This window comes from Dysidea avara, chromosome 1, assembly GCF_963678975.1.
Source record: "Dysidea avara chromosome 1, odDysAvar1.4, whole genome shotgun sequence".
Taxonomy (NCBI): Eukaryota; Metazoa; Porifera; class Demospongiae; order Dictyoceratida; family Dysideidae; genus Dysidea; species Dysidea avara.
In genome coordinates this window covers 23,344,810-23,372,476 of record NC_089272.1, presented here as the reverse complement: position 1 = coordinate 23,372,476, position 27,667 = coordinate 23,344,810, and the positions used below count along the sequence as shown (strand labels likewise).

At 36.7% G+C, this 27,667-nt stretch overlaps 2 protein-coding genes and 1 long non-coding RNA gene across 7 annotated transcripts in view; 2 read left to right on the top strand and 1 right to left on the bottom strand.

Annotated features, from left to right (window-relative positions):
• Nucleotides 1-6,505, bottom strand: part of LOC136259769 (uncharacterized) — a 33,258-nt gene extending 26,753 nt beyond the window's left edge. The window contains exons 1-2 of the mRNA XM_066053307.1: nucleotides 6,385-6,505; nucleotides 5,969-6,253 (exon numbers count right to left, since the gene is read on the bottom strand). Of these exons, the coding sequence (XP_065909379.1) occupies nucleotides 5,969-6,253; nucleotides 6,385-6,400 (301 nt within the window). The 5' untranslated portion in view covers nucleotides 6,401-6,505. The remainder of the gene's footprint in view (nucleotides 1-5,968; nucleotides 6,254-6,384) is intronic.
• Nucleotides 1,742-9,285, top strand: LOC136259778 (uncharacterized). The gene is made up of 3 exons (XR_010703365.1): nucleotides 1,742-1,929; nucleotides 8,893-8,980; nucleotides 9,031-9,285. It is a non-coding gene; the product is annotated as an uncharacterized lncRNA (long non-coding RNA).
• A 5,012-nt stretch (nucleotides 9,286-14,297) lies between these two features.
• LOC136259742 (TNF receptor-associated factor 3-like) lies at nucleotides 14,298-22,581 on the top strand. 5 transcript variants are annotated; one of them, XM_066053271.1, is made up of 3 exons: nucleotides 14,298-14,427; nucleotides 20,993-21,258; nucleotides 21,310-22,581. In XM_066053271.1, the coding sequence occupies exons 1-3, from the start codon at nucleotides 14,363-14,365 to the stop codon at nucleotides 22,482-22,484; spliced, it is 1,506 nt and encodes a 501-aa protein (XP_065909343.1). In that variant the 5' UTR covers nucleotides 14,298-14,362; the 3' UTR covers nucleotides 22,485-22,581. The 5 variants fall into 5 exon arrangements, with proteins under 5 accessions (XP_065909343.1, XP_065909336.1, XP_065909367.1 ...); XM_066053264.1 differs by having other exon boundaries at nucleotides 20,993-22,581; XM_066053295.1 differs by lacking the exon at nucleotides 14,298-14,427 and adding an exon at nucleotides 15,090-15,112 and having other exon boundaries at nucleotides 20,993-22,581.
• The last annotated feature ends 5,086 nt before the right edge of the window (nucleotides 22,582-27,667 follow it).

Below are 27,667 nucleotides of genomic sequence, written 5' to 3'. Positions count from 1 at the left end.
TTGCAGAGCAGTGAGTGCTTTTATGTATTCATTCATCTAATGAGGATACCATCTAACTATTCTTCAGTGATGTCTGCAGCAGCTGAGAACACAGTATGTACCAGTACTGTGGCTTGTACTGACTAGCAGTCGTGTTTTGCGCCCTGTTCAACCCTGATAACCAGCTGCATCTAATCAGAAACACTAATTTTAAAGCTTTGAACACTCCCATAGTCTGTTGTTCAACAATACTGCTCTGCTTGAGGTGCTGTCAACATCGAACTTCAATGCTGCGCAATCGCAATTATTCCTACCGGCCCCAATGAAAATGGCCGCCGGTCGGTTACTATAGTTTTTAAAAAGTGGGCGTGGTTTTGCAAAGCATCTATTAGGAGTTTTTGTTGTTAAAAGCCGTTTTTCCATAAACCTATTAGGGTCATTCCATGTCAAATCAACAAGGAATTTAGGGTCACCTCTCGGATTTTGATGAAACTTGGTGTGTTTGTAATACCTGTGATGCGTATCACTCATGCAAAAATTTAGCTCCATACACCCAATAGTTTCTGATTTATGACCACAAATATTTTGAAAATTTCATAAAAAATTGGTCCATCTCTAAACAATTTGAGAATGATTTTACTGATTCTGCTAGCTAGTTTTCGCTATAGATCTGTGTATAACTATAGGCCACTGACCTATCAAATTAACACTCACCCCAGCTAAGATTACAGTTATTGAACATTTTGAACCTGAAACCCCCTCTGAAAATTTCTAGATCCACCACTGAAATTACATTAACTCCAATACATAGGTAGTCTTTCAATACAGGTGATCACTAATACAGGCTGCACTGTACCTAGACACTTTCACTCTGGAAGACAAACTTGGCATGGCCTTGTGTAAGTGGTTATTGGAGTGCACACTCCCATACAGCAATAATAGACTTCAAAATCCCACTGCATACCAGAACATAATTCATTATATCTCTTGAGCCCATTGGGGTCCCACCCCAAAATTTTATTAAACATAGATCATGGTCAATCATTAGTCATAAAAAATTTCAAAGAATTTCAAGCAGCCTTTTTCGAAATACAGTATAAAGGATTAAAATTTTAAATAAAGTACTTTTGAACCATAATTAAGTAGATATCCCATAATTTAGGGATCACTGGATAGGTCAGTCAACAGTCTTCCATCAGTGAAAATTGTGTTTAAAAATATTTACACAGTGCAAAGTTACAGTTGATTTTGTAACTAGAAATGAACCAATTTTTCATGAAACATTCAAGTGGTCATAAATCAGAAACTATGGGATCATAGATAATATACGAACATGGATTGGAAACAGAGAAGGGTGGAAGCGCTGCTCGAAAATATTAGGTTAATTGCATACCTCTGTTTAAAATTTCACGTGAGCCTCAATAGTCACAATACAAAACTAGCGAACAGTGGGGATCACTGGGAATCATTAGATATTTAGATTGTACTTCGTGTAAGCATTACGATGATGTACTCTGTTTTGTAAAATCACTTAGTTTTCAGTGCAAAACTGATGAAACACTTTCGCGCATAGTATGCTTGCACTAACCAGGTATGTATATTCTTCAACAAGACAGCTAGTGATTCCATACTTCATTACACCATTTATATGATTTAGTTAATCACAGAAAATGAGCATTTCGCATAATTCATTTTAACGGTGCTTAAACCGCTTCCACCCTCCTCTGGATTGGAAACGTCTATCCTAGTTACGGTGCGCCAATACATTGGGAAATTTATTGAAATGTACTGGGTGGCTGTTTGGTTTTCTCTCGCTCGTTTAAAGGCTAGTTTCAAGGCGTGGACATTCCTTTTACATTGTTTATTGTGTAACGTTTTGTACTGAACAAGAACACAGCTTGTCTGTGGACATTGGAGGGAATATCATTGGCGACAGGTGGATACTGGCAGGTACGCGTTAGCAAATATTTCAGAAGCATCTTTACCAGCTAATGTAACATAGCCTCAACCAAATAAATGTATGATAGACTGAAATGAATTTTTAGCCAAAGACTTGTCGACTTGGGTAAAACAATTGCCCAAAGTAGCGCCTGTTTTCTGTCGTTTTATCCAAACAATCTGAGTATACAGTGAAGCATTGGATATCTGGTTAGCTAAAGCCACTCTACCTGCTACAAGTGAAGTTAAGAACAGAAAACAAACGATGCTGCACTTTTTATTTCTTCAGGAAATTTTCCCAACCGTTATAAAACACTATACTTCACCTTTAACTTGTGCTGTTATTTGCTACTCACCAGTATCCATAACCAGTCCAGTCTCCACTTAGTGTAGATGCTTTGTAACCCAGCTGTAACCAACAAACACGTATTTGTAGCTTATAAGAAATGTAAAATGTTCCACCTGTAACGACTGTAAACTTTGGATGGTCTATGACATCACTACGCATATAATATGGGCGTTTCCAATCCATGATTCGTATATTATCTATGATGGGATGTATGGAGCTAAAAATTTTCATCAGTGTCCGAGAAGTGACCCTAAATTCCTCGTTGATTTGACATGGAATGACCCCTTAAAAACTGACAAAAATCAGAACTACAATCCCTCTTTTCTCAGGAATGGATTGAGCAAATTCATTCAAATTTATGGTACAGTATTACACAGGTCCCTAGTGGGATAGCACACAGAATGGTCTTCACAGGTGAATTTAGTGTAATTCAGCAGCTGGTTCTTAACTTTTACATACAGAGATCTACTGTAGCTGATGGCAAACTAGAAAGCTGTTTCATAGTATGGAATAATCATGTCCTTGAAACTTTATATAACTGAAGCTGCAGATTCAATATTGCACGCATAGCACTTTGTGTGAGATGTATCCATTGTTTCAGATACTACATCTTTGATATGGCATTAGGTGTAACTGCATTAGGTGTAACTGCATTAGGTGTAACTGCATCAGCACACATATAGGAATGTAATAGTGAAAGGATATCCACACAAAACAGCCAAGCTGTGAAAAAAGATGCAGCCTTAAAAACCTGGGTGAAAAAAGTTGTGTAATCAAAAGTAGCAGCCAAGAATTGACTGTAATGACTAATAAATTTTAACAATTACACAGCCAGCCATTATTAAAATTTATCAGCATTAACATCATTGCAGTCATTTCTTGGCCGCCACTTTTGATTTCACAATTTTTTACCCAGGCTTTTTAAGGTTGCATTTTTTTCGCAGCTTGGCTGTTTTTGTGTGGACATCATTTCTTTTTGTAATTGCAAGTTTCAAAGCGAGCCTATGGTTGGCCTTGACACTTCCTTTTGACTCACCTTTGAGCTTTTTCCAGGAATTGGCGAAGACTATGTATTTATAAAGCACTGAAATAAGATGAATTTTGAAATTGCGAAGATAGCTGGGTAGATTTAATTCATGGGAGATGCCCTACCTTGAGTAAGTTTCCACAGCATTACTGTTCAAGCACTATCGAGTTACAGATATATAAAAATGGCATTTTCTTGGTTCCGTAAAATAAGTATGTCACCAGCTGTACTTGGCTCACAACACACTTGATATAGGCTATTTTCATAATCTTTGTAGTATTCTAATACAGCACACATTTTTCTGAGCACTTCATTACAACACATATAAAATGTTCCAGAATTTCCACGAGTTATCATTCTAGTGTACTAAACCAGAACTTTCATTTATAATGTAGAAATTAAGTGAGGTGAGCAACTGACAGCAGTGACAGAGTGGTAAGGGCTTGGGTATACAGGTGTGGAGGTCCCTGGTTTGAAACCTGAGAATACCTTTTGACGATTACTTCTCAGTGACTGTTTTATTGAAGTATCAATTGCATTTTTTCACATGCTTGGATTTGCTTTATATCTCCTAAGCTAAGATGCTCAGTCCTTTCAAACCACAAAAGGTTTGCACTATGATAGTAACTTCATGTACAAACCAATTTTCGAGTTATTCTGTCAAGCAAATCACCCTGTAGGCGTGACAACACATCACTTTTGCGATTTTCAAAAGTGCACATAATTCTGTTGCTCTTAGTGTGATCTCTACAAAAATTGGGTTGTAAATGTGCTGCATTATGCTCTTACTGCCCCACAAATTTGAAGTCAATCAACTGAAGCATGTGTAAGTTATAGCAAGTGGAGTGAAAAGAAGAAAAAGAAGCAGAAGATAAGACAAACTTTGACGGAGCATATCTCAGTGATGGCTGGGTGGATTCAACTCAAATTTGGAATAAGAGGTGCCCTACCCCAAGGAAGTTTCAAGACTGGTCAATTTCTAATCAGGCACTATTGAGCTACGAATATATGAAAACAGTGTTTTCTTGGTTCATGTAAAATACACACTTGATTGTCGCACATCCACACTAACCACATGACACACTATTGTGTGTCCTGATAGTTTCAATAGATCCAGAGTTTGTACTCCCCATGGATGTACAGAGTATCTGTAACTGCTAGCAGTTCTGTTGGATGGGTACAATTTGTTCAATGAAATAAATTTCTCTAAAGAATTTTGTTCCCCCTCCATTATTCAATCTTGGTAGCGCCCTTTACTAAATGTGACTAGGGTGGACCGGATAAAGCCAATCTGGACAATCCAGATGACTTGACTCAATTTCATACAAATTAGGTATAATACTTTTAGAGCTAGCACCTCTTTGCTGGAGACATTAGTAGTGAAGGCAAATTGGACCAGATTTGTGAAAACCTGTACATTTTTCAAATTCCTGTTTATCAATAGTCATAATTTATTTAGCCAAATGTGTGTTCTGGCAAAGTTTCAGCCTTATGTTAGAGTTAAAGCACCGCTGTGCGTGTGTACGGAAAATACAGTGCGAGGGTGTGTGTCGAGAGGCTAATACAGCACGAGGCGAAGCCAAGTGCTGTATTTGCCTCGAGACACCCCCCGAGTACTGTATTTTTGGTATACACAAGCAAGGCAGTACTTTAAGTGTTATATTGTACTTCCTGGTCGCATCTGGCTCGGAGCGATGTTCTCTAGTACTCAAAACGCTGCGATTTTCGGTGATAAGGATATCAGTAAGTGTTTAACTAATCTATTTCTAGTCATAGAACGAACATAGGATTAGTTTGGCTAGTTTTAGCAATTTACAATGTTACGCACGTGATCAATCGTGCTGACTTAGTGGAGTCGTGTTTAAAGCTTCGTGATCAGACGATCAGTAAGTGTTTATACAATCTATTCCTAGCAGTATAACGAACTCGTAGGATTAGTTTGGCTGGTTTTAGCGATTTACAGTGTTGTTTACGTAACATTCCTTAAATAAATTCTCCGCATAACTGTACTGTATTTGCCCAATTAAGCACATAACTATACTGTATGACTCATACAGTATAGTTATGCAGTTGATTAATACTGTATGGAGAATACAATATGCGGCATCGCTTTGATCCTCCCACGCAAAGTACAATATATGCCAATAACTTTGGGTGATCTGTACAGCAAGTATAGGGAAAACAAATTACAGGTGCCTACTAAAACGATTGTAACATACAAAGAGAATGCCATTATGGAGTTGAAAGTTGCACTATCATGTTCGCCATGAATAAGGGGATTGAAATTCAATCAATCATTTTCCTTGTATCACCTTTCCTCACTATACAAAGCCAAAATCAGTGAAGAAAAGACTGATTACATACTACTGTTTTGACATGAAGTAAAAAACACCCATAGCTTTCATTTTTAGACCCTTTCTTTACTAAGAAGAAAGCATTCAAAAAATTGCAGAATTCTCTAATAATACACAAGTACTTCACCCATTGTATTCAATATTTTATTATAATACTATTAATTTAAGTCTGCATGATTGTGTCGGGTTTTCACAGATCTGATCACACATTGTATAAACAGGATGAGGCTTACACATAATGTGACCCAGGAAACCATTCACACAAGACACAAATTTGAGTGCTCTGCATCCCCAGCCCTGCCCACAGCTAAATTTGCTCACTTTGTGGTAATAGTGATTCAAGATTACTAGCCACATCACACATGTTGATATTCTTAACGGCATCTATGACCTGGCCCCAGGTTGCATTATCAGACACTTCCAGCCATTTAGTCAACATCTTTTTACAACACCACTGCACATCGAATCTGCTGCCGTCTCTTTCGATATTCTTTAATACTTTCTCGTGGCTGGAGTCCATTAATTCTAGACCGAGCTCGTACCACTTAGTAGCAACTGCTGGTATTATGTGTTTGCTTAAATCCTTCATTGTAGGTCGGGCTCCACCTATTGTGATAAAAGTATACGCCCATGCGACATGGCCATGTAGGCAGTAGCTCATACTGTGCCATAGGTCGTATATTCCTCGTACGAAGAATACTCACGATCTATGACTGCGCTAAAGTAGACCTACTCACCAACAGAAAAGGCCATCTTCTTTTGGGCGTAGCTACTGTATAGATTTTACAGCGTAGAGGTCTGCTTCACGCACCCGGGTACGCACCGAACCAAACAGGCGACCAAACTGCCAAACAAAACATAAAAGATGTGCACGTGATTGATCTTACTCAACCACAAAATTACGTAACACCGGAAGTTGTATATCACATGACCATCGCGGTTAAAACAAGACTAAACTTAATGTACAAGTAGAGATTTCTAACTAAATTACATAATTAACATTCCATGCATTCATTGGTATGACAAATATTGTGTTATTTTTTCAGGGTCATTTTAGTGCAAACGTACCCCACCACAATCAGTGGTTCCTAGCTATCAAAAGATATAAGGAAAAGAAGTTGACAGTGTGATGATTGTTGCGTACAGCATTCTCAATGCTTTTTATGTACATTGCATGGCACCAAACACAATCATAAATCTAGATAGGAAACTAATAATGACATGAAATTTTCACCACATAGCTATCTATTTTATGAAGAACAGCATAGCTATGAACTAGGTAAAACCTCTCAAAAGTGACCACTTCTTTGTAGACTGACCACTCAGAATATTATATGAATAAAGCAAGTGATTCACAAAGAAAACTGTGTGTAATGTGTAACGTATACACAGGTACCTAATGCATTTTCAGGGATAAATAACTAGAAAAATCAGTAATATTATGTAACATGGTAATTACTGGCATCACAAATCACAATTAACGCATACTTTGGAAACATGACAATCAGATAACAAAATGTAAGAGCAACATCATTATTAAAATAGATTTGTTTCAGCTTTATTTGTCACATTGTAAGCACTAAGGATAATAATTATTAGTATATAACATATAATAATAATATCACTATACTATAAAGAGAAATTATGAATAGTTTCTGATCAAAATTACAATCACTGAAGCTGCTATAAAATGGATCAAAACAGCAGTAAATACACCAGAATACAACAACAGGTAAGTGTGAAGCCATGTAAGGCTGGTATCACATGCCAGTGCTCCCCTTTTGAAAAGATTATGCTCAACTTTGAATCTTATTTTGCAATTCTGCGCAAGAATACAAACTGCTCACCTTCAAACTATACTTGCATCGATGCAGGGGGATGCCTTGAAGCCCAGGGTGATTGTAATGCTGAATTCTGAACAGTGCTAAATGGCGATTTACCTTTAAAAGGGCCATATTTCCATCGTAATCCAACATAAATCGTCCTCCAATCAAAAAACACATGGAAAATCGAAATCAGCATATACGGTTTGCCCAGAACCACTTTCTTCGTCCTCATCAGCAGCAGATTCACGTGGAAACACTCGGAAACTTCGGCTATCACCGGTGCCGCGGCAAAATTCTTCCAATTAGAATTACGTTACACAATTATTTGTATGGGCTCCCTATATATATGGGGACTTTTATTTCTCAAACTTTGATTTGCTATATTTCAATAAATACCGCATGGATTTTAATCCAGTAAAGTGCATTACGAAGTACGAAGCATTGGCTACCATCATAGGTAGGGTAACTTATATACTATCTATGCTACCATTAACTGGAACGGCAGCTTGTGAAACGTTTATTGAAGGTGTATAATTTAAGTAGCAAAAATATGTGTGAAAAATTGGTAGGTTGAAAATCGCTAGTACAAGAAATAAATAAGGGGCCTAATAGACGCAGGGGTACCAAAAAGCTTTAAAGCAACTGGAGCCCTGGCAATATAAACACATACACGCACGAACACATACACACATACATCACGAAGAGGTCTACAACAACTTGCAAGTGCTGCAGCCTTTAACTCGAGCTGTGTTGCTGGAGAAAGGTAAATCATTATCTCTTATATGATTATGATTAAAGGGAGACTACACTGAGCTCAAAATAGCTGCTTTTCAGCAGTACCCTATATATACAAAAGTAGCAATACATGAATACAAATAGCTATACTCAATATGACACAAAACAAACAAACAAAATAAACAACAATAACACAGTAGCTACTAACAATACAGTATTTTCAACAATGTTTTAAAATTTGGTAGGTGATTAATGATGTACAAATTGGGGAGTAAGCTGTAGTCCACATAAGTACTCCATAATGGTAAAAACTATTCTTCCCAATTGATGAAAGGATTTGTGGCACAAATAAACGATACTTGTTTTGTCCATGATGTCCAGAACCAGTCTCTTATATATAATTAGCTAAATATCCTGGACAAGAATGATGCAAAACTTTAACCACTTGCGCAGCTGTATGGAAACGACATCTCTGTTAATAAAGCCTTCCAAAATGTACAAAGTTAAATGTCTCAATTTAATACCAGCACATAATCAATGCACAATGTAATGTTTTACTGGTTATATATTTATATTGTATGTAAGTCCCCACCCTGTACTGTTATTATACTTTCCCTTATAACTAGTCAACTATGTTATACTTGTGACATTATCATGTATTAGAATGTACATGTGTAATAACAGACATGTTAACCGGAACATATATATGTGGACCTTGACGTCACAACATTACAGGCATTTTGCTATGATAATGTCAATATACTCCAGCAAGGTGAGGTATATATTCTTAACATGCAGTTTTGCATCCATATCAAAACATAGGTCTGACTTTACCTTGTGGAATTATTTCACATTGCAGCATCATGCTAACTAAGCTCTTATACCTTCATTTCTATGTCATAAAAACTGCAAACAATGTTTATTTTGTTTATTACCAATGAGTACATGATGAAGTCCCCATGCTAACATAGCCATTTATCAATTATGAAGTCAAGATTATAGTATCTATAGTAGTATATTGTATATATGCACTATATAGTGTCACATGAGTATAGTTAGCAACAAGTTTTAATTGTTCACAAGTAACTCTTAATCTTCTGGTTGTTTCAAGACATGATCATACTGCATCATTACATTTAGAGATCTACACAGAGATATTGACTGGTGTTTGAAGGAGGGTTTAGTTTTTGATCAAAATTTTCATCCATAAATGAAAACTCCTTGGTTTCATATAGACATAAAAAGTTATTCGGTAAACTTTGGTGTGCAGTTAGTGCCTGCAAGTGTCTTTGTTCAACAACCCAAGGATGGTGACTGGAGAAGTGTCACACAGTAGCTACTTGGCTGAAAACTTTTCCTGTCGTGAGTATTCCTTGGTGCCAGATGTAAAGTTATTTGGCTATCTTCATCATACAGTTAGTGCTGGTGTGTTTTTGATCCAAACGAGTTAATTGGAACTACCAGGAAACAATGCAGCTAGAGACTGCTCAAGGAAGGCTGATAGCTAATGCTAACAGTAAGTTATTGGCTGAATTAGAGCACCATAAAGACAAAAAAAAGCATACTGGAATTGAAGTTAGCATAAAGCCATGTGAGCAGCTGCAGAAAAGTGTACCAGTTATGCCTCCAGATTATGTTGTGTCACAAAGACATGATGTGACAAAGCCACCATGTACGATATTACTACAGGCCATAGCATTGGTGGTACTTCAAACAGTGCAGCCAATAGTGCTGAATGCCTATAGCAAAAAGTATGAATGTCAATTGATATAATGGAGCAGGACATTGAGCTGGAAGTGGTTCACACAAAGGATACAACTGGCAATTCTATAGTATGATCAAACCATTAGAGAAGTTGATCTTGTTGGAGAGAAAGGCTAAATCTGAACATTAACTGGTACAATGGGGCTAGGAAGATCTAACCCAATCACACTTCCCAGATAATGCTAAAGATAACATTGACAAACCAGTGCAGAGATCAAGATAAGGCACACTGCTTGAAGGTTCTTAATTTACTAATATGTTAAGCTTTACTGTAGTTGTACCCATAGTAAAGTGTCAGTAACTTTAAGTACATGGAACATAATTGGTTTACCAAGTTTTAAACTCTCAGTAAAACGTCAGTGAATGCAGGTTTACTGAAAAACTACTAAAATACCAAACAATTAACTGTTCATATACACAGTGGCAGTAAAAAGAATTGACACTTCCTTCTCTTTCAGTTTCTGGTAGCAATGAACAGGATGGTACAATGAGTCCAGAAGTTGTCCAGATAGACAGAAGTTGTTACAGTTCAGCTACATTTGGTAGGGTGTGGAGAACAGACTTACGAGCAAACAGACTTATGTATGAGTTCCTTCTTTCAGGATCTCATAACATGTTCACAAGTGCAGTGGAATCACTGAGAAAAAAATTGCATGATCCAGTTCAGAATTTATTTATTATCTGATTTATCCAAAATTGGAAAGGGTGACACCAAAAGGCTAAGCTTGCACAGTGGTATTTCCCCAAAACCTTACACATATATACAACACACAAAAATAACTAGCTACATATATAGGCTACAACAGTACAAAATATACATAACAGAACACACTGAGATGCACAAAAACACAAAAGCAGTACACAAATAGGCAAAGTAGAACTAAAAATTACATGGCACTAAAAAATACTTCTTCACAGCACAACAAAAAGCATTACACAATTGTCAATTTGACAGTGACATGATATTAACTGGAATCTTATTTCAGATAAATGGAGTATTACCAAAAACTGAGAAGCAGAAAGAGTTGATGGTGGTAAGAGAATGTCATCTATAGTTATTAGAGATGTAAACAAAGGAACAAAATCACTAAGTTTGGTTGCTGTTTTACTTCATAAAGAGGGCTGGTAGAAAGGTAATTGCAACACGACTAATGATGGCCACCTCACCTCTTCTAAACAGTCATCATATGATTTGGTCCAAGCCAAAGCAGATGGATTCCACCTGCTACCACAAAAACCCAACAAGCAGCCTGATGTTGGATGTTCTCTGAATCCTAGATTATTAGTGAAAGGGTGCAAAACTGATATCCATGCATACTCTAGCAAGGGGTGCACAACACATCTGTACGCAATAGATTTGACAACTGGAGTAGCACCCCATAGAGTATGGCGTAGATAATTTAGACACTTAGTATATAGTAACCTTAGCAGAAACATTATTGCATTGCATAAAAGACTAAGTACCAGCACATATACCAGTGCTATGGAGGAGCTCCCAAACAAAATCACTGCCAATGTTATAACTGGCTTTAGGTCCGTCTCAATTTTAACATGTGTCTTCTTCAATGCTGCAACTTGGCTGCTTACCCCTGACAGTCTGATTTCTTTTTGTATCTTTTTGCAAATTTTATAAGCCTTGATGGTTAAGTAGACAAATTGCTACAGTTGATGATAAGAATATGGGTAGCAACCAAAATAGCAAAAGGTCTAGTTTGCTACCATTTACACAAAACTGGTGATCATTCAAAAGCCATTTAATTAACAGACTACAACAGGCCTAAAAGCCAGGCAGTAGTAATCATGCTAGCAAAAACACAAGGGGTTATGATATTTATGTGCTTGTAAGAAAATGCTATACATACCTATCACCTTACCTACTGATATCATCAAGTATGTGAAATGAATCACAACTATCGAGAAAAAAATACACAACATTACAGCTAAGCAAATCTAATCCAGAGATCCAGCCTTGCTTTTCATTATACCTGATCATTGCTTACCGTCACCAACCCCAGTGTCCTACACCCGTGCTCAACATCCTCTCAAGCTAGCAAACAAGAGTTGATGTGTACAAATACTCCTTTCTCCCTCAAATAATTATTCAATGGAAGTCCCTTCTAATTCCTGACATTGACACAATTGATCTACGTAGAAACATTTAAGAATGCTGTAAGTAATATAATATGTGATTGCAATGCTCATTAGCATGTTGTCCCTATAGTGGGCTTTGCTAATTAACTTAACAATAATAATAATAAAATTAATAGTGGCTCAGGTGTTTATTTCTTTCGAGCAACTTTCATCCAAAACCCGGTAGTAGTCTGGGTGAAAAGTTATTTAAATGTGTAGGAAACTTTTTACCCAGGCCATTATTCAAGACCATGCATAGGCTTCTTCAAGACTAGCTGAATCAAGACAATTGAAGGATGGAATCACTTACCTACATAACGGCAATGAACATGTACAGTATAGACTCATCAATTAATTCATTGCATGGCTAAACACCAGTAAATCTTTGTAAATTATTTTTTTCCTAGGTACATCAGCAGAGCTGCCTGCCCTGCAGTAATAATAAATAAATAAATAGCTACTATTTGGTATCACTGTGTTGGTTATAAATAAAGACTATGTAGGGCTAGATAATTACTTGGTCAAGCTTGCAAATGCACTATGATTTGTTGTCCTCAGTATTTTTTTTAGCAAACTCAAAAATAAAACTACGTGATTGCTTTAAGGATTCCAGACCAGAATCCAGTCCAGGCAATAGTGCTGAGTAGCAGGTGGGGTCTGGGTATAAGACTAAGATACTACCCTTCAGCGTATGCATGTGCCATCATTGTGATATGGAACAGGATAACTGCATCAAATACGGAAGCAATTTAAAAGGTTTTGGGGGCACACAAATTTACTGAAGAGTTTTTTTATCTATCAATGATGACACCACAGACAATATACAGCCCTATAATGGTACAAGATCAGCAAAATTAGAGTACTCAGGAGATATATGAGACACTTAAAGTAAAAGTATTGCTGTGACCTGAGACTAACAATCTGGTATCTTGTAATAGCTAATTGTAGGCAGTAAAAAGGTGCAATCACCATGTACACTATCCTAAATAAAAAATGTATATCATGCAGTAGACTCTATGATGTATTCTTTGCAGCACATGCAAATCGGAATTATGAGACAATCGGGCCTCTTATGAGATGCCATGTTCATATATAAATTATTTTGGTGCAGATTTTGATAATTGCTCCAAGATTGCTATGGCAGCCGGACAGTCAGTTGACCCTGTACTTTATATGTTTCTAATGTTTTTAGAGTCTGAGTAAGGAGTACAAAGACTATCAGCAAAACTATTCCCATTAAATGATAACGGAGATATTTAGCTACACTTCCAGTCATCATCCAACCAGCTATATGTGGTTATATCACCATTTATGATTTTGCAAGGTGACATTGCCTTTTTCAGTCTTCCTAAGTCTGCAGGATTAATTCCATAAAGTTGTTTTAAGTCAATGGGTACTGTCTCAGAGTCGCACTACCAGCACATATAGTGCAACCGGGCATAAACCTCCAAACTTATTTTACTTCCTCGCCCACGCATTTATTTCTATATGCCACTAGATACATTCTAATTTCTATAATGTTTTAATTCTTTCATGTGTTGCTTTGCTCATTAGTATTTCATAATTTTTTGTTTTTTTGTGGTTATACATATTTGCAGTCTCTCAGAGCGTACTTTTATAAATTGTGGTTTTCAACAAATTTCACAGAAAAATCCATAATCTGACTTTACGATGTCATAAAACAAAAACTAAAAAGAAATTTACAAAACCCCAGCTACAAATTTTAGGCATGTCTATCTCCTTCCAGAAAATAATGAGTATGTTTAAAAATTTTGAAGTATGTGAAACTAGATACATTTTTTCGAAACCCTATGAAAATCACAAAAATCACTATAACTTACTTTTAAAACATTTTTTTACAAATCTGGTACTACGAATTGTCGGGCTTGATGAGACCTTTCATCTACTAGAAAATTATTGAAAAACTCAAAAGTATATGAAACTAGATACGAAAAAACCAAAAACCATAAATATACCATTTTTGAGATAATTGTGGTTGTTTCCATGGTAACCTGTGTACATATATGTACAGATACACGAGTATAACCATGTGCAAAAAAACAGAATTAAGATGTGTGGTGTATGTCTCAAGTTATAACCAGAAACATGAAATTTAACTTTTTGGAAGTACATGCCCGGTTGCACTATACTCTAATTATAGACGCGGTAAATACCCGCTATGCAATAGTATAACCATATATGGTAAACTACTGAGTCGTGTGATAGGTGAAAGGTCGAGCATCAGAAATATAATAGCAAAATGGCATACAACACTGCTGTCACAGAAGGTTATGATTACGAGTTTGTGGAGACGCCACCTGATAGGTGAGGTGATAGTTAAGTTTTGCATGCTGGGCCATTTCCAAGGTTCAAACGAAATATTAGAGTCATAAACCTCTGTGACCATCCTCTGGTTAGTAGCTATATTTGAGAATGAAATAGATGTTTCGTTAAAAAATCAACCTCCAGATACTTCCCGGAAATTTTTGCCACTAACCATGAACTCTTTTATCAGGAGCACTTTATAATGTCATAAATTATCGCGTACCGCTGCCATATTGTTTATGCATTTACTGCTCACGCAGTGGGTGGGGTCTGGACACAAGACTAAACCTTGCTGACCATGATGGAATGCTTTATGGAATAAGCCTTGTCCAAAGTGATGTCACGGACTGTAAATGGACGCTCTATTTGGGAGACTCCAACATATTCGAGTGCGAGTTCTAATAAGGCTTGATAAGAAATCAAATGAATATGTAATCCTGGAAGAAAATAATCAACCTTAAGGGTGCTGGTGGGTTTTTGAAGCCATTCAAGGGACAACCCACATAGTAACCACATGCGGCTGTTACATCATAATTGGCAATATTACGCATACTCAAAGTATCCGTGTTAGGCGGCCATGTTTTGCACCAAAGAAATTGGCCAAGAAACAGCCTGTTTCGTTTTACAAAAAACGATCGTCTGGGTGCCCATGCCAAGAGTGACAATAGAGTGAATTAGCCTGAAAGTAAGTGGTAGTTTTGAAGACACATGCGAACGCAAGTTGGTTTGTACCCAACATGTTCTTCCTGTGTTTTTCTCTAGTGATAACTCGAGTGATAGTGTATGCTGGTAAGTTATATTAGTAATTGTACACCTGCTTTTAGGTAGTGATGATGGATTTATCACCCATTACAAGACACTGACTGCGTTATGAGGTGTTACCTATCGAAGAGCAGGCTTGGCAACTCCACAAGCAACAGGAAGGTGTCCCAGTGTGTAAAAAAAGGAACAAGAGCTTTTCTTTTGTTCAGAACTTCATTTATAGCTTGTTATTTCATAAAGTTGGCATTTGTGGCTTATTGGAATTTGTTGTAATAACTGGTCGGCGTGCACAAGTTCTACACTGCACGAGGAGTCTGCAACTATGTGGTTTTCAATCAACGTGATTTGGAATCGCAATAATTTTACAACTGATTCTGTGATTCTGACATTGATTCCTGTGATTCTTGGAGATTCCTGGCACTAATTTTATTGATTCTCATTCCCAAATAAGGATGCAAACATAGAAATATGGAGAAACACAAAGATTTACAGGAAAAGTTAACAAGTTTATGATTCCTGATTCCAGAATCACATCTGAACCATCAACGTGATTGATTCCAGAATCACATCTGAACCATCGACGTGATTGATACCAGAATCACATCTGAACCATTGACGTGATTCCTAGAATTGCGGACCCCTTGACACTACATTGTAAAAGGTGATATTCTGGAATACACGATAGCTGGATCTCTACCAAACTTTTGGTGGGCCATCAGTGATAAATTTGCAAACTTTTAGCACATGGAATTATAATTGTTGTGATCCAGCACGAAGTTACAAGGCCTGGAAGTTGAAGTTCACTTGTGGGCACTCGCTCTTTGTTTCATAACTCAAGAAAGAAGAAGTGCAAAGATAAATCCATGCGCTAAGTTTCCACAAGTTTATTGAAGAATCTTCACAGCGAATTTGATGCCTAGCTGTGCAAGCAGCCAATATCTCAGAATAAGAAAAATGTATGGGTTAACTTTGAGTAACTATAGCACGTGAATGAAATAAAATACAATCTTATACTTTGGTCTCTGTATATATAGTAGAAAGTTAGGTCAATCTTCGAAGCAGTAGTTTAGATTCCTGTAGCTTCCTTTTTGCCTGTATCAAAGGTAAAAAAGAACAGCAGTTGTATGGCTTCAAAAGGGCACTAGCACCCTTAATAGCCAGTATGTTATTGAACTGACTTTCGGTTCAGTATCCACTGCCTTAAATATATCATACACACATACAGGACTTAAATGTAATGTCATATTGTAAAAGTGTGAGTGATTAAAACAGTATCACTCACACTCTCGCAAGATGACATTACATTTGAGTGGTACTAAAATAGATAAGCATGCATGCATGGCAAGTTTACTGTTACTACGAAATCAACTATTGGGATTATCATTCCATCATTAGTTTAGTGTTATGAAGTCATCATGATGTAATATTTGATGGTATGTAGTTGGCTATGTTTTGAATTGTTCCCTCAAATTTTAAAATTAATGTCCTCTCACTCATTGATCCTCCTAGTTGGGCTGTATAAGGAACAGCTAGGGTACCTTTATGTCAAATGGGGAAACAGCAACCAGTACCCATTTATCAGCTCCCAGCCATGTTTATTTGTAACCATGCAGATCTGCAAAAACCCAACACAATCGCACAAGTACAAAACATTGAATATAATACTTGCATATTATTCAAAAAAAATCTGTGAAATTTTTGAACACTTCATTTTTAGTGATGAAGGAGTCTAACAATAAAAACCTGGATATCATCTTATAATTCACCTATATACTCAAGAGAAACTCTAAAATCTTTCTTTTTCATTCCAGATGTAGGTGTGGAGGTCCCTGGTTTGAAGCCTGAACTTTTTTTTTTTTTTTTTTGCTTCTTGGTGACTGTTCTATTAGAGTATCTCAATCGTGCTTGTTTCACATGTTTGGTTTTTACTTTATATCTTCTTAGCTATCACAAAAAGTCCATACTATGATGGTCAGCTATCTGCACTGACTTTTATCTTATTTCTGTCAGTAGTTTACCTTGCACAGGAATAACAAAACATTTCACTTGTAGTTTTGAAAATTGCTCCCACTTTACAAATTGGAATATAATTTGTTAATTATACCCTCAAAAGAATCCAATAATAAGGCTTGCATGAGTTATTGCAATTTTTTGTAAGTGGTGCGAGAATAAAAATACAAAGAAAATGCATGTAAGATGAACCTTGTAGGTCAGCGATGGCTGGACTGATGTAGTTCAAATTTGGTATGCCCACCCCAAGGAATTTTTCACAAGGAAAATGGGCTATTTCTGTGTAGCCATTATTGAGCATGAAAATCATGTTTTCTTGGTTCTTTAAAATACACACTTTGGCTATACAATACACATCATGTGTCCTGATCTCAGGTTTTAGCTCTTTACACTGAGCAACCTTTAGTTTTAAAGCTTTTAACAATGTTTCACTGACAGCAGCTGTCCTCTTGCACATGGTATTCCATACACTGTTATCCGATTTTTACATGTTGTATAGACGTAATTTCAACGTCAATAATTGCTGATTGTAATCGAATTGATCAGTCACGCTTATAAATTGTATCAGGAAGTAGATGACATGTTGAGTTGGGTGATTTATTGCCCAGTGCAGATTATTGGCCTGTATAAGGTCATGGCAGGCTAATTACATATCAGTTGTATCACACTCATGCCTTCGTGATTTGCCTGATATGATATGTACACCCATGCCTTCATGCTTGGGTGTACGTATCAGGAAAATCACTTGGGCCCGTGATACAACTCTTACATATATTAGCAAAATCCCTTGTAGCTGTGTAACATCAATATCATCCCCTGTACAAATCTCAATAGTGGCTTGTGCTATATATTCTATAGCAGACTAGTCAATGAATCAGTATATCACTTGTTTTAACATTTGATATAAGTGTTTGATTGGCTAAAATAATTTGATAGTATTTAGTCGTTTCTAAAGTTGGAATATCCGACTTGACAACTATGGTAACAGATACATGTTACTTAGTAACATCATTGTTGGCCTAGCAACTGTTGTTAAATGTGAAAATGATTTTGACACCATAGCAATGGTTAATGCTAAGCAACCATAGACAAAAAAACTTAAATTAGATTTTTTTTTTGTCTAGCAACAGTTGTTATGTAGCAGTTGCTGTAATGACTCTCCAGATGGAAGACAAGATGTTGTGTTAACATGTTATGCTACTCATATTGTGGTATTCAAAACATATACCACTTATTATTAGGAAAGGGTGCTATAGTACAAGGCAACGAAACCTTGCACTATAATATCTTCTAATTGCAAGGCTAGAGGCCAACAAAGCAGTGCACAGCCACCATTTTGCACTATAGCAACAAACTCACAGATGAGGCTGCCTTTTGTGGTACCAACGAATGTCTGCTGCGCCTTGTCATTCCTTTTGTCTTCAATTGAGTATCCATATTAACACTTTCCTTAGGGGCATATTTAGATGCCACAAAACTATAGACCATATTCCAAATGATGTCACACGAATTTTTCTATTTGGGGATTCTTATATTTTCGAGTATTATCATCAATGGCGATTGAGATTTTGAAGGTTGATATTGAGGCTAACAAACAAGATATCGAGGTGAAACTACCAGGTTTGGTTATTACAACAAAGAAACAATAGTATTTCTTCTAAACTTTGAAAACCAGCTGAAAAATTCTAACCCGGCGTTAGAGAATAGATTTTATACCCTTATAACTGTACCTGTTAGTTTAGATCAATATCTTCTTCTTCTTCTTCCAGGATTGAATAGTGATTTGAACCTTTTAAAGCCCCATTGGAACTCTCACTTGAAATTGTTAGAATATCCCCAAATAGCCGAGGCCATTTTATTTCGTGACATCATTTGGAATACAGTCTATTTGAGGCATTTAACTGACTTTAGTATCCTTGGTAGAATCGGGTAGCAGCTAACTGTAATGGGCCATAAACTACCTGGGGTTGGAGGGATTTTTTTCCTTTCTTAGTTTCTTTGGCCCATTTTCTGTTTCACCTGATTGGCTAGGTTAAGTAATTTGTTCAATGTCCAAGCTTCATTATAGATTAAGTATCCAAAGGCTGCAGTACAAGTAGCTATCAGACCTTCAGTGTTGGTCACTGTAAAGCACTTATCATACAGTATGATAGTACTGTATATTAGGGACCACAAAGCTTTGGGTGTGGCCCATGAAAAATATTACCCAACAACCAGCCTCACGTTTCCTTGACAATGATGAGGCAGTATTGATTAGGTAAAAGTAAGCCCAAATAAGTCTTCAGATCGACCCAAAATGCTTTCAACAAGTTGCTACGGAATGTTTAAAATATATAAAGAAATTTTCTATTGACTGACTGACTGACTGACTGATTGACTGACTGACTGACTGACTGACTGACTGACTGACTGATGCCTTCAGACAAGCATAACTCAATAACAGCTGAGGCTTCAGGTTTGATTTTTTACTGTTCAACATCACTTCAGCCAGACATGTGCCTTTTGACATACTGCATATACATACAATGTATTCTTCATGGACTTACCAGTGTCTTCCTTTGTGTCCTAGTCATCTTTGCTGACAGTGAAAGTGTTGATTTGGTGGTAGCACATGATGGCTTCCCTTCGTAATGGAAATTGTCCATATTTTTAATAGTGGATACTTTGATTGCAAGGGTGCTTTTTGAACAGTTCTTGATTCGTAATACTATGTAATGGGTTGAACATACGTAGCTAACAACAAAGCGTAATAGATACTTCAATTTATAATAATTGGTAGATTGGGTGCGTGGCGCCATTTCTTTCTTTTGATGTGGTATGCTTGGGTTCACCAATTTTATTTTACCAAATAACAAATACACAAGAAAGATTGGAATTTTCAACTAGAGTAGGGACCATAGCAGATTGATAAAAAGTCTTAAAACAAGCTGGAGTAGTGGACGATATTAAATCACAGTAAAACAATAAGAAGTGTTATATCCCTATTCCAGCTTGTTTCAGTACTTTTTATCGATGTGCTAAGATTCCTTAAAATTCCAAGTTTTTGTGTATTTGTAATAATAAAAGAACAGACCATCACGCCTCAGTGCAAAAGCCATGCCCCTCAACAATCTAGCTCAAGGTATTGCATGCCCCCTAGCTTAATCTACTGCAAGATTGAGATACTCTACAGCAGTCACAACCACATGTGTATTTTATAGCTATGCTTTAACAATAAAGCTAATAACTAGCGTAATAAAAGTATTACAGTAGGACCTCCATTATCCAAACACCTGTGTGCCAGTTTAATCATAAAAGTGTTCAAATAAGTGAATTTGTTCAGATATATGAAGCCCGTTCATTTATATACAGAGTTATGTCTAATAGAACATACACTTGCTCTAATAGAACATTCACTTAATGGCGAAATACTAATAGAGCAGTCACTTATACTGTTCAGATAATCAAGGGTTTGGATAATCGAGATTCAGATAATCAAGATCCTACTGTAATTTAAAAATGAAGTAGGATTGCAGCGATACAAAGTAGTGAAACAAGAGGTGATGGTAGCTATGAAGGAAAATTCCTAGTAACGGTGTGGGAAAATCCCTACTGTGACATTGAAAAGATGGTGACAACAGTGATTTTCATACATTGTTACAATGCCAAGTAGGGATTTTCCCTCATAGCTACCATCTTTTTTTGTTTCACTACTTTTATTGCTGGAACCCTACTTTTATTTTTAAATTCTGTATATGTGCATTTCCACTGCATTGTGTATGTTATTAATCCATGTTATAAACATACACTATAGGTTGATGTGTAAAATTTGTCAGTTGCCATGTCATGAGGCACAGATGAGTGAATGTTGTGGCCATGCATTTTGTAAGGGTGACCTAGAACAGATGAAGGCTACTTCATCAGTGAGTTATGCCTGTCCAATGTGTCGTGTTGAGCCATTCAAGACTTACCCTAATAAAGAAATAGTTCGTGCAACAAAACAGCTTAAAATATACTGTCCAAACAAAAAGGAAGGCTGTGTATGGATTGGTGAATTAGCGAATGTTGATAATCACTTGGGTAAGTGTGAGATCTCATGTAGCTGGTGTAACCAGCAAGTACATTACTCAGAAATGGAAACTCACAAAGCTGCCGAGTGTCCTTGTTATTGTCAGTATTGTGATACCATGGCAGGGAGGGAAGTCATCAGCTTGAAACATAAGGAAAATTGTCACAACTATCCCCTATCATGTCCCAACAGGTGTGGACTAGACTGTATCCCTCGCTGTGATATGGATGAACACAAGAAGGTGTGTCCTCTTGAGATGATCCTGTGCCCTCAATGCGGAGTGAAGATGGCTAATAAAGATCAGGTGATGCACAATGGAGAGTCTGCTTTTCAGCTTATCTTAGCAATGTGTGAGAAGATGCAGAAGGGAATTGATGCTGCTGCTGTTGGTGCTGCTGCTGCAGATGACAAGCAAATGGTTGCTCGAGCTGATGTTCAGCAAGAAATCAAGTCTTGTGTAGCTACATTGGAGAGTAGTTGTAAAGAAACAAATAGAAAAGTCAGGCTATTATTTATCCTTACAATATTATGCCTGTTTACTATCATGTTGGTAACCATACTGGTTTATACTAACATAACAATCACTACACCAGAACCACTGGGCAATGTATGCAAACAACCGAAGGATGAGCTAGCACAAGCTAAAATACAGATAAACAAATTGGAAAATGATATTAGACAACAAAATGACAAACTGCTGACAAATAAACTAAAATGTAAACAGCAAAATGAAGAGCTGACACAAGCTAAATCATTGATAGAGAAATTAGAAGGTGATATTAAACTATTGCAGTTAGCTAATACCAAGCAAGATCAGCAAGTAGAATGTCTCATTCCTCAACAAACTCAAACCACAGTGACGCCATCACTGCACAGTTGCTATGATTGTGTTATGAGATATCTTGTTTGGCCAGCTGTTGTAGGTTTGGTAGTTGTGGGATTAATGACAGTAATGGATTGGGGAGATGAAAACAAGAAACCCTTTCTTGGGCTTAGTTTCTGCATCATTGTACTGATGATACCATTTGTTTATATTGGTAATTTGGGGGGAGGAGTTCTATCAATTATCTTTTCACTATGGATTTATGGAGTTGCTGAAAGGTTAGCTGTGAAGAAAGGCAAAAGAAAACCTAGAACATGGGGAAGCGTAGGACTGGCTGTAGGTTGCGTGTTAGCTAAGTTACTATTAGTGGATGTGTTGTATATGCCATGGAGCAACATCTGGTGGTTAATATGAATTTAGGAATTTTGCTGTATTGCATTTTGTATTTACTTGCTATAACATACATACATGGTTATTTTTTATGAAATTAATAACGAAATATGTAAATATACTATAGTGTTGTATGATTGCTGCTATGTGAGTATGTGACTGAAAAATATCTGTACCGTATTGGTGATGAGGAAGACAGAGTTGGGTCAGATGGAAAAGTTTTGATTTCAAATGTGATGCATTTCGATCAATGGTTCATTAATCAGTGTTTGCTCTAATCTAAACCAGGCTCATGCCACCTGGTTTACTGAATATGTACGTATGTCCGTATATATATACACCCACGTGAGCAAAATTATTGAATGGTAAAGGCAGCCAGTATGTGAGAATTAAAAGCTGATTAAAGCCTGTTTTATACTTCTGCACAGGTAAACTTTGGCGTAAAGGTGGTGTCGTTCCCAGTTTAGATACTGGAGAGAAAAAAAACTGGCTAATTGCACACTTTGTCACATACACATTGCATCATGAAAAACAAGGGATCCACAACTCAAAAAATCCTATACAAGATTTCCTAGATTTCGTTGATTTTTATGGGAATATTTCAGAGCAAAAAAATTAGCAGGGGCAGATTAAAGACTTTTTAGAAAAAGGGTTCCTTCTGAAGGATGGCTATAGGTAATCTTGCCCCAAATTACAAGCACTTGACTGTATAATGACACCACGCATTATGTAGTCATGGTGTTGGGTAACAGTTTTAAGTGATATTACAGTAAGTAAAGGTAATGAGTGTTTAATGGTCACTTTATCTAGTTATAAGCTCGAATTTTTTGTAGCAGTTAGCTACATAATTATGTTGTGTGAAATGCTTTTTTTTACTAAAGCTGACTTGAAATGCCATAAATAAACTGTTTTCTAAAGCGATGTACTAGAATGTTTGTGCATTGGTGGTCATGATTGAGGGGTCCAGGTCCACAACTCATATAAACCCTGTACGAGATTTCAGATCTTTAACTTTTCCTAAGATTTGGCAAGATTTCAGTGCAAAAACATTTCGTAGTATCCGGAATAATTGGATCATGAAATGCTTAGTATTCGGAAATGTATGGAAACTTTTGCAAGTGAAGATTTCCGATTTCAAAATCTCTAGAAGCCATACAAGAGTTCTGGACCAATGGAAGGCATGGCACATGTAATGTTGAATGTATGAAAGTATACCTAAAATATACAGCAAGATTTCAGATTTCAAAATCAACTATGATTACAAGATTTCAAAGAGGCTTTACGAGATTTCAAAGGGATTACAGACCCCTCGGCCATGACCTAGGTATAGCTAATAGGCACCTTCGAAAGTAGTCAGCCCCTGTGCTTAGGGGCTGTCTACATAGCACAATGTGCATGAATACTTCTTTGCAATGTTGAAGTAATTTCTGTCCTATCCGGTATACACATCACTGCTCCATTAATTGTGATCAAATTTTGGAAATCAACCATATGGGCACATTTGACACCTAAAATATTAATTTTGACGATCAAATAGCAAGTTTTATAGTACAAATTCACTTGTTTATGATTGTAAGCAATCCTCAGTGCCTTGAATTACAAAGAAATAATATTACAACTGCACTGTCCTCTCAACAGCTCCTAACTAAAAATGAAATTTCTAACTAAGTCATGTTTGACCATATTTGGGTGATTTTCCAAAATTTGGTCACAATTGATGGTCCAGAAGACTTCCAAAAGTGCAGCTCTCAAATCTACAGTTACTCTACTATACTCCTACAATTCTAATCCAAGAACAAGTAAGTACTTCAAAGTATACCAGTTTCATTTGCAGTTAGTAGTTGTCTGGGTGATATAAAGAAGTTCACGTGATGGTGTCTGTAGAATGACCAGTTACTAATATATAACAATAGTTGCTTTTTAATGTCAAAATTATCTGTGTGAGTGTTCAAATACTTGATAAAATTGTTTAATAATAAGAGGTAGTAAATTTTGAGGTATATTTAGTTGCTGGAAACCTTGATATATATGGTGAGGTGTAGTCACATTCAGTAGACCCAACAGTAGCCTTGAAGCTGCTCAACAGTATTAACACTAGGAACCTAGACATATAGCAGTAGATACAATGAGTTATATGTGGAGTAGCAGTGAGGAGATCATTTTGATGTGGTGTTTTGTGATCAGTTGAGCATGTGATGCCAGTTTGACATAAGTACAACCTTTTGAACAGTGGTGTAACAGATTCAACTGCATGTGAACACTTTAAAACCAAGGTGATGATTTGATTTTGATCTGACTTGAACTATTCTTCCCTGGCCGAGGAAACACACAAGGTACATTACACAAGCATGCAACAGAACACAACCTACAACCATAGAAATATATATACATACAACATACGATCATAATTTATATAAAGTCAGTTAATAAATCTGTAAATAAACTGGTCTGGAGAAATCCTGTGCTATTAACAGATCCTCAGGAAGACTGTTCCACCACTGATTTTACTTAGAACAAAAATATCTCTGAGTAACTGGCTGAACAAATAATGTAGATGTTATTGTCCCATATGAATGTGTTCGCCCAAAAAACAGGTGAGCATACACTGAAACTTAAAACAAGTTATACATTGCTGACTAGAAGCTCAAATAGCAGTGATGAATGAAGATCCTTTATAATACTGAGGAGTGTATATAGCACGATTTGCATTTGTTGCAGCCTCTAAAGGTAATAATGGGAAAGTGGAGGGCCCCAAACTGACAGTGAATAAAGTAAATGAGAGAGCACTAAGCTTTCAGTGAGAGTTTTTAACAAATCTGCCTTGATCACATGACAATGTGTGCTTATTAAATATTATAAATAATACAACATAGACTTGTACACCTTCACAACATGATAGGATTAATTTAATTGACCATCAAAATCCAAGATAATGGTGCTTTTGAAATTACAATTAAATGAATATCATCCATCAGAGTGACTGGAGGATCAGACAGTGATTATAAACTCTGAATCACATTACTGGGGACTTGCTATGATTTAACCTCACCTTGTTCCCCCAGGCCCACTGACTGATCAGCTCCAACTGATGGTTTATCTCAGTAGCAACATCAGATTTAGGCAGTCCACAACATAGTATTGTCTGGCAAGGATTTATAGGCATGTATTATGTTCCTGGCAAAAATTAATGAGTCAATAGTGAGCTGAGTAGAAGATGAGATATATAGTTACATTCCCCAATAGAGTGGTCAACAATTCTAATAGAACAGTCATATAATTGTGCTATGCCATTAGTCTAACAAACAGTCAGATAAAATAATGAAAGAAAATACTCAAGAATTTTACAAATCAATAATATAAGCAAATGGTCTAAAATTAAAAACTGCAATTAACTGACATAATTATTGACAAAATGAAGATGGCAACACGATCAATATAGGTATTACAATTGGCATTCCTGATGAGTATTACAGGTGGTCTTCTTTTAGCACATAAATGTAACAACTCTAACAGTGGCTGGAGGATATAAGCAATCCTTCATCCTTTAGTGAGACTTATTTATGTATGTTTCCCATGCACATGGGCAGTTAAGTATACATGTACACCTCTTGTTAAATAGAGGTGTTTCTTTGTATATTTCTAGTGTTCCCAAGATAATTAAGGTAATTAAGACCTGTCTCTTGTGAAATAGACCACACCACCATATATGCTGAACTTGCCCTCATCCTGAAAGTGAAATAGGTACCGGCCCTCTGCTGTAATAAATCGCTGACAAGTAACACCACCATTGTCTTTTACCATTTACCAAGACCATACAGACTTGTACTAAGCTGGATCAGCTGATGCGCATGCAGGAGCACTAAATTATTTCTTAACAGCATGTAATGGTTGTAACGCTGTAGGGGATGCATTGCCTGATATGTACGCACGTACGCACGATGCGCGCCCTCGGCGCCCGAGGGCGAGTGCGTACATATCAGGCAATGCACCGCCTACAGCGTTACAACCATTACATGCTGTTAAGAAATAATTTAGTGCTCCTGCATGCGCATCAGCTGATCCAGCTTAGTACAAGTCTGTATGGTCTTGGTAAATGGTAAAAGACAATGGTGGTGTTACTTTTCAGCGATTTATTACAGCAGAGGGCCGGTACCTATTTCACTTTCAGGATGAGGGCAAGTTCAGCATATATGGTGGTGTGGTCTATTTCACAAGAGACAGGTCTTAATTACCTTAATTATCTTGGGAACACTAGAAATATACAAAGAAACACCTCTATGTAACAAGAGGTGTACATGTATACATGTATCATTCACTATGTTGAGGTATTATTGCTGTCCACATGTATATGGTGTCCTAACAAAATACTAAAACAAGCCAGAGCTATCGGACAGTGAACATTATTGAAGAAAGCCACAGTTTGGATGTTATGACTAAGATTTGTGTCACGTTAGTGTAATGTTCATGACTTTTTAAGGGAAATATAAGCAGCCAAAGACAATAATACATCTATCAAATCTTTCTACTTGGCACTTATTAATATAGCACATTTACCAAAACAATTGCATTAGCAAACTGTAACCCATAAAGCCAATTTTCCTGCATATTATGTTCACTTTCAATGAGAAAGTAACACTCAATAGATAAAAACTTTGATTGCATTGTAACAAACGTTTTAAGCTATAGCTAGTATTTTGGGTTAGTTGACAGTCCAAAGCAATGTGTCTCATATTAGTAGCATGTGTATCTCTTCTGCCCATGTTAAGGTACACTGCACAAGTGAACAATTGCTCATCTTTATCCTTCACTGCAGTACAAAATACTATTATTGTAATGACTGTGTAAAAAAATGTTATGATATAGGTGTGTGTAATTGCAGTTGGATTACAAATCATGTACAATAGTGCACAGCACTGGATTAAAGGTGATTGTTGGGGTGATTCTTCCTGTACCATGCCCAGTAAATAACTTGGTAAGGAATTCCCACTGCCAGGCACATTACAATCACAATAACAGCAGTAATCATCAAAGACTTTGGGTTTTGATTCCTGTTGCTCCTTAAGATAGCCTGTAGCGAGATGATACATAAACATACTAGAGGATACAACTATGAGTTTACTATGCTGTGCAGATGTCAGAATGATAATGAGCTGTAAATAGAAATATGTGTCACTGTACCCCTCACAGGAGTCCTAAGTAACAGTGTT

Bases quoted from the DNA above. Each gene is read 5' to 3' on its own strand.
- LOC136259742 (XM_066053264.1), top strand. From the start codon at position 14,363: ATGGCATACAACACTGCTGTCACAGAAGGTTATGATTACGAGTTTGTG. The intron at 14,428-20,992 runs GTGAGGTGATAG...CATACACTATAG, and splicing joins GTGGAGACGCCACCTGATAG to GTTGATGTGTAAAATTTGTC.